Source organism: Austrofundulus limnaeus, unplaced genomic scaffold (genome assembly GCF_001266775.1).
Source record: "Austrofundulus limnaeus strain Quisiro unplaced genomic scaffold, Austrofundulus_limnaeus-1.0 Scaffold11, whole genome shotgun sequence".
NCBI lineage: Eukaryota > Metazoa > Chordata > Actinopteri > Cyprinodontiformes > Rivulidae > Austrofundulus > Austrofundulus limnaeus.
Genome location: NW_013952413.1, coordinates 3,878,800 through 3,886,897, shown reverse-complemented (window position 1 = coordinate 3,886,897; position 8,098 = coordinate 3,878,800). Strand labels below are relative to the sequence as shown.

The 8,098-nt window shown below is 41.7% G+C and overlaps 1 protein-coding gene across 1 annotated transcript in view; it reads right to left on the bottom strand.

Moving 5' to 3' along the window:
- Positions 1–382: 382 nt before the first annotated feature.
- The window catches only part of foxp4 (forkhead box P4), a gene marked incomplete at both ends in the record, with an annotated part of 28,975 nt that continues 21,259 nt past the window's right edge, over positions 383–8,098 (bottom strand). The window contains 5 exon segments of the mRNA XM_014002076.1: positions 383–449; positions 919–1,040; positions 5,551–5,652; positions 5,745–5,821; positions 5,951–6,173. Coding sequence (XP_013857530.1) covers positions 383–449; positions 919–1,040; positions 5,551–5,652; positions 5,745–5,821; positions 5,951–6,173 — 591 coding nt within the window.

Here is an 8,098-nt window from a genome sequence, read left to right as displayed (position 1 = left end):
CACACACACACACACACACACACACACACACACACACACACACACACACACACACACACACACACAACAGGAAAAAATATATAAAAAGAAAAGACAAAAGAAATTCTCACTGGCTCAGAGGTGGATTTTCTGGGACAGACGATAATTTTATGCAGTAACCTTAATTGACAACTACTTGACGCTATAAATCATTTCAGCCGCACAGAAAGTGTGTTTGGTGTGGACGTTGTGGGGTTGGAGTGTGTGTGAATGAGGTGGGAGGTGAGCGTGTGAGTGGAGGTGGTAGTCGGTGCGACGGTAGTTGGGGGAATCGGCTAATTATGAGAGGGATTTGATATCTGTGTCCTTGATTGTGACTGCTTGCAGCGTGTGTGTGACTTACCTGGTAGGTAGCGTTTAGGGATCCAAAACCCAGGCCTGAAATCATGTTTTTCACCAGAGTGGGACTTCTGCACAAAAACATGCAGACAAAAAACAAAAGTGGGGAAAGAGTAAGATAACAGATTGCGCACACATGTGAAGCAATATCCCCCCTCAATCAAACCTTCATGACATATCAAAATATTTCCCAGACAGAAACATCCACAGACTGTAAACAGCYGTTTAAAGCACACACATGTGAAGAAAGTGTGTGCTGTCTGGCGTGCAGGTGTGTGTGTAATTATCCCTGGTGGTTGGGAGGGAACATCTGTTTACACACGCTAACAAGGTTTTTTTGTGTGTGTGTGTGTGTTTCTTTCCCTGTCTTGCATCTTACACAGCTGCTTACTAATGATGTCGACAAACAACACATCACAAGCCAGCTTTTTGTCATTCATTGCCTCCTGGTGGTAATARCAGATCAATTTAGGCCAATCACATTGCCAGCATCGATACGCTCGCGCTCTCGTCAGGTTCTGCTTAAACACCAGAACTTACCCGGTCATCTTTGGTGGTCTCCTCTTTTGGTATTCGACTTCGTCCACGGTCCACACAGCACCTTTCACGTTCTCGACACGAACGAAGCACTTGTGCAGACTCAGGTTGTGGCGCACGGCGTTCTGCCGAAACAAGGAGAGAAAAGTTTAAAGTGACCTGCTGACCATAACTTTACCTTTTTATTTTGCTTTTGTTGTTTTTCTTCTTTTTTTGTCACCCCATCACTTCATACTGTCGCTCCCTGAGCTGCGCTGATGCAGAGCAGGCGCTTTCTTGAAGCGTTATTTTATCTGGGATTGTTTCTAATCAGTCATCATCGGTGCGCGCGCGCGCGCGCACGCACGCACGCACACACACACACACACACACACACACACACACACACACACACACACACACACACACAAACACACACAGAACAAGGCGTGGGAGGACTTTGCACCATGGCGACCACATCCTGTTTCATGTACCTCTCTGCGTTTATTAATAGACACACACACACACACACTCACACACACACACACACACACACACACACACACACACACACACACACAAACACAAACACACACAGCAGACACCGGCGCTGTTGCGGCTGTGCTATTTGCATTCGTCTCCGTGATGAAAGCCTAATTCTTGCAGTTAAAACATTAGCAGTCATTTACAGTGGGTCACAGCACATGTGCCACTCATCTCCAACCACCCCCACGTTCTGACTGAGGGAGCGAGGGCGGGGTGGGCGGTGAGGGGGCAAGGGGGACGAGGGCAACAACAGGAGACAGAAATTTGAGCGGAAAGATTGAACTGAGCTCGGCGCAACGGTACAAAACAACAAAACCAACTAATTCATTTCAGGGTCACAGGTGGAACAGGTATCACCTTTAAGCTGAAAATGAGCGTGACACTGAGGAAACAAAGTTTCTGTGTTTTGGCAAACACATTCAGGGAGAGACAATAAACACGTGAGCATGTCACATATTAAAAATAAGTAAGATGAAAAGTAATATGTGGGATAGAGCTTGAAATGTCAAATGAAAAATCAATTATAAAAATGTCACTTTGAATGTTACTTTGTAAGAGTTCAGTCAGTGTGTATTCAGGTGATTTGATGGGAAATGTTATTGTTGAGCAGAGATGATTTCTAATGTTTTGTCACAACGTGAATGTAATAATGCAGCAAACATTTTCCTCAATCTCCAGTGAAAGATAATAATAAAACTGTAACTTGATTGATCTGAAATAATGCTCATGTCTTTACAGTGTTTGGGAAAAGATTATTGCACAATTAATTGTAAAGTGAAGCCTTTCCATTTAGTTCAATTATTTTAAAGGCTGACAAATAAAATCCTTCGTGAAAGTAAATCTTTACTGATCTGGTTGTGTTGTAGCCTGGTAAAAACCAGCCCCTTGTCCTTCACTTTGCTTCWTACGAGGGTCTGGACTCTCAGCATTGAGAAACGATTCTTGCTGGAGGCGTGGCCTCTGCTGAAGTTTAAAATGATTGGATCGGTTGGCCATGATGTATGCATGCCAGCTCCACTGTGAAGGAGGCTAAGCTAAGAAGCTAACTGGAAATCGCGTGTGCTGTAAACAACCCTACTGAGAGGAGAGAAGTACCGAGCCGAATGAGACGACTGTAAATGAGAGCTGCTGCTTTGTCAGGCAAATTAAATTTAATTTGGAAGCCTTATCAACACGGACTGGCTTCATTCACTTCCTCCACTGCTGTATGCTAAACTAACTTGCAGACACTGCGCAGAAAATCAACGTTATGTTCTCTGATTGGCCTGGATGAAATGCTCCCGATGAAATCCTTGTCAATGGGAGAAATCCCAGATGGAGCAGTGAAGGCAAACTCGTATTGAGCGGAACTGCGTAGGCAAGGGCCAGGCTAGTTGTGCYGTGAAAAACTGAAAAGGTCTCTGCAGTCACTAAGTGTGAGTTTCTTGGTGTTTGGGAGGAGTTTGTCAAAGATTGGTAGGTTTGACTTCTGTGGGTGTAGTTTGTTAAAGATGGGATTGACTATTTTGGGCTGTGTTTTAAGAAGCCATAACAATTATGTTGGATGAACACTGGGCACCTGGGCATCTCGGTCGAAACGTCCACATAGCATTTATATTTATAAATATAAATATTAAGTTTAGTCATAATTAAAGATAGGAAAGCGCTAGACACACAAAATTTTAACATAGTATATGTGGAGGAAAGTGTAACAATTCGGCTTGGTTAAAATAGCCCTAACCTATGTGATAAAAGATAGCTTGTTTGGAATATGAATATTAATATCAGTCATTACTTGAGACAGGACGGTGCTAGCTGCTCTAAAGCTGAAGTCAAAGAAGGTTGTTTACGTGTTCACAACAATTTTTATATGTCTTTTAAATGGCCAGCAAGACAAGTTAATCAGACCAATCACAGTTTTGCCAAACTCTGTCCACCTAAGCACAATACCCAATAATCCTCTCTGCCAATCACAGTCAAGACAAACTCCGCCCACACCAAGAACCATGCCAATCATAGTTAGGACAAACCCACACACCCAGAAACTTTCCCTATGTACTACAGAAACCCTTACTTGGAAGAACTTGGACTACGTCATTAACAGTTTAATAGAAACAAATGAAAGTGAAAAAAATAAATAAAATACCAGTAGATTGAACAGATAGTAAGATGTTTGKTTTTGACAGCGTATCACTTTGCTATCAGGTACTTTTTCTGCCTTAAACATTTTTATTTTGCAACACAAGTTTCACGTTGATCATTACTGGTATTGGCCAATAAACAACTAAATCTTAAGGGTAAATAACTGAGAATTATGTAAACAATTAGAATTAAGATGGCAGTAATCTTCTTCGGTATCAGCTTCAGATTAATTAGCAGTTCGCTCATCTCCCTGGAGAAAACTTCTGCTTGATACTCCGAACTGAAAACACACTGAACAGCTTCCACTGCAGGTAAGATAATGATGACTCCTAACAACCTCACAGAACACAATTCCAAACCATACCTTTAACATTCACCTCTCTCTTCAATGTTTCTTTTCCACATTCTCATCTTTTTCTCATTTTTCTGTCTGCGATCTATGACTTCCATTCATTGACACCACYGCTCCCCTCATGAAATATAACAACTTATTAAAGGACGTACATCTCTACGGCCCCATTTGACTTACCAAGCTGCTACATAAATACATAAGGCCACGCGAGCTCTATTTAAAGGTCCTCCAGACGAATGGCAGAGGAAACAGACACTGGGCATTAATAGTTAAAATTCATAAAAGTCAGATGAGGAGGGGCGAAGATATTCCTGCAGCCCTGTCTCTTAACCTTTGTGGCACCTATCCCTCCTCCATCATCTTCATTCTGCCTTCCTCAGAGCGTTCATTTTTCCCCACAGTTTGTTCCTCACTTCCTCTCTTTCCCACACCTAAATTAGAGTGGAGTTTCTGTAAAAATGGGTCAGCACCTCCAATGATGGGATCAGCCTAAGTGTGTGCAACAAGAGACAAGGAAGAAGAAAAGACGGAGTGTGTTTTAGCTCTGCATGTGTGTTTTTTTAAATGTGAGGAGGCTGTGTAGCAGCTACGTCGGTTATAAAGGGTCAAATACTCAACATACTGAGCTGAAGGAATAAAAATTATTTAAATCTGAAAGTGAAATATATGTTGTATAAAAAAATGACAGAAATAGTGTCTTGCATAAAAAAYAGGAACAATATAAAAAGCTTAATTAGGGCCTTCAAAGGGAGTACATGTTCTGCAAAGTGAGGTCATTTTGGAAAATGTTCGTAATAACACTAAATCTTGACTGCAAATGTTTTTTTTATTCAACAGAGATAAAAAAGCAGGAATGTGCTTACTGAAAGATTAATCACACACAAAAACCACAATAACTCCCTGCAATCAGCATTAAACCAGTACAATGTTTTAGGTTTGTGTCAAAATGTTGCCCTCACTAAATAAAATCCCTCAATCCAAACTTTCATGTATGACTCTTTAGTTTTTCTGATCATTTAACTGTCTTTGGGTATTAGTTTTGTTATTTTTTTTAAATAATATCTTGTATTGAAACCCAAATTTGAAATAGCAACAATGAGCAGTGTTTTTCAAAGCTTTACAGAGGAGATATGGCTTTTTAAAATCAAAGGAAATTCAATGTTTTGAGTATTAAGTACCATTTATTGTATGTAACTCTCAGTGAGGTGTATTGACTAGATGCATCACGCACGTTTCAGAAGATTGACCACTGTGGTACAAGCGCAACACCATATTGCAAGGGATGGGCTGTCAATGTAAATAATCTATCATGGGTAGATTTGCACAGAATTGCATAAAATATTAGTTTTTCATTGGTTAACTTCTATCCATTAGAAACCTAATTCATTGCAGATGTGTAGATTTTGAAATGTTTGAACCTGATACGATACTGAAAAGCATTTCTATCAATCCAAAATAATGGTTGTTAATGGCAAACTGAGCTGACCTAAATTTAACATGCTATGGTTACCACATTCAGCTAACAACACTGCGTCACAATGTCCTCTCCCTTAACAATATTGCTGCTCTTTCAGACCATGAATAGTCACGTGATAACTCCTCCAGTCAATACTGTACCTCAGTGGTCATTCCCTTACCTTCCATGTGGCAGTATTTCTCCTGAAATACGCAAACTTTCGTGTAAACCAGTTGTAGATCTCATTGAGAGTCAACTGTCTGTCTGGAGACTCCAGAATGGCCTGAGGATCACAGGAAAAGGACAGTTTAAAGGCTAATTCAAGTGGAGACAGTTTAAAAAAAAAGAAAGAAAAACTTAACTAGCAAAACTTACATGGCGTATAAGAGAGGCGTAGGTAAAGGGAGGCCTGACATCAGCGTTCTTGTAGAACTCACAGTTTTGGGCGAGCTCTGACAAAAACAGAACAGCAGTCATTGACCCTTCCTTAATGCCTAGTGTCTAGTGCCTAGATATTATGAATGCAAAAAGAAAGTCTACTTCAGATTGGGAGGAAATGGCAGAGGGATGTTGGAGTCTACCTGAGGCAATTGGGGTGCAGTACTTGTCGGAGTTGCGCCTCCGTATGGGCCCGACGGGGTGCGTGTGGGAGTGGGAGTGTGTGTGCAGGCTGGAAGAGCTGATGACAGAGGGGCCCTGGCGCAGCGGGGTGATTGGGGCGGCAGCTGAGGTGGGGGGATGGGGAAGACCCTCTGGGTACTCGGTATCCCTCTTTAGCAGAGAGCCACTAGAARCCAGGTTGAGCTAGAATAATACGCACAGAGAAAAGTACATTTTCATATTGAGGAATACAGTATTTTCATTATTAAACAGCTGACATTCCTAATTTTTAAAACACCCCAAATGAACCACCGAACAGCTTTTAAAATACGGGGTTTGAACAGTGTATGAACTGTAAGTATCCTACTTGTCAAAGATAACTTTTTTTAACAATCTTGTTTTGGAAAGTTAAAGTTTTATTATGATCTAAGGGGTGGTCTGTGTGTTGCTTGCTAAGACTAGCAATTAGCTCATCAATCTGGTCAGAATTAAGCTATTTCTCCAAACAGAGGACATTCAAAGAGCTTTCTRTAACAGATRAGATATTTACTGTTCATAAACYGTTCACAGAACCCCMCTTTRAAAGATCTGTCRCCTTAAGAACAGGTTTACCAGGAAGATTCATGTAAAAGAGATCAAACACAGAAAATGTAGTTTATTAGGCAGCAGTGATAGTCCAAGACCTGAATTCATTTAACCTGCTCATATATGGTGTTTCAATCATGAACCGTTACAAATACCAACTCAAATTTGAACAAAACATCCTTGAGCACTTCCTGAGCACATATGGCCCTACCATTTGCACAGAACTGCACACATTTGCGCACTCCGAACACTGCACATGTATTTATACACACAACCCTGGCTGCAATTAACCCCGGCGCTTACCAAAACAAAACCACACGACAGCGTGTTTGTATGAAGGGAATGTACACATGCACTTTGCGGTGGCGAAGTCTTCACGGCCCAATTCGGCCCAATTAGGCAGAGCCTTGCATACACAGTCTCACACACACACACACACACACACACAAACACACCAGAACCAGTTCTCCCAGTCTCTTTGGGAGAGCTATGCAGGGCAGCTAGTTTAGGTCTAATTAAAACCACTGGATGTGTGTGTGTTGTCTCGATTCATGTAAAATGTGTGAATCACCTCCTCTTTACTTTGACCCATCTCTGTACTATTTAAGTTGACTTGGAGAGGGCGGCGGGGGGCGGGGCTGTTTAACAGGTACTTCATTAAAGCGGCAACCCTGCCCCATCACCACGGCAACAGTCGAACACCGTTAATTGAGGCCAAGCTTTGTTTCCATTCTCGAGGCTCCGCCTCTGCCCCCTCCTCCTCCAATCCCTGACCCCGAGGCCCATCTCCAGTGGTGACAGAACACGCCTCTTCCTGATTTCCCATTAGATGATAATGGCAGCTGATCCCCTTGTGATCAACACATCATCCAGACGCCTCGAAACACACACACACACATACGCACGCACACACGTTGCCACTCAGCTGCACTCGTTTATATTCTAAAATTAAGACACTCTACCTCTAATTGACAATTAATTTCAACATCTTCATATTTTAATAAGACTCCTCGTCAATTTGAATAATGAAATATTCATTAGATTTCTAATAACAACCTCACCAACTGCCGTGGACACACACGGGCGCACACAMGCACACACACGCAAGCCACGTTAAACTTCTACTGTATTTGTCAGCAATCACTGAGAATATGGGGAGACTGTTTCTCTGTCATGGACAAGTACCGCTTGAAAAAAATTCAACTTAGAGTTGATGCATGGAATTAAGACATTTTATTATATTGTTTTCTTTTTTGGGGGTGGGGGGCAGGATTGAATAAGGAAAAAGACACAAAGTGGAAAAAAGTAAAAWAAATAAATAAATAAAAACAAAAGAGCCCAAAACAAAAGCCAGTAATGATTGAGAAATGACACATTAACCCTGGCTGAACAATAGGGGGCATAGACACCAAGCTAAAGAGTAACAGATGAAGGAGAAACCTAAAGAACAGTAGGGAAGTAAGCAACCATAAAGAGGTGTGTGTAGCTGGAGTGGCTTTGGCTAAAGCAGCAGATGTTTCATAATCTGGACCTGGGGGGGGGGG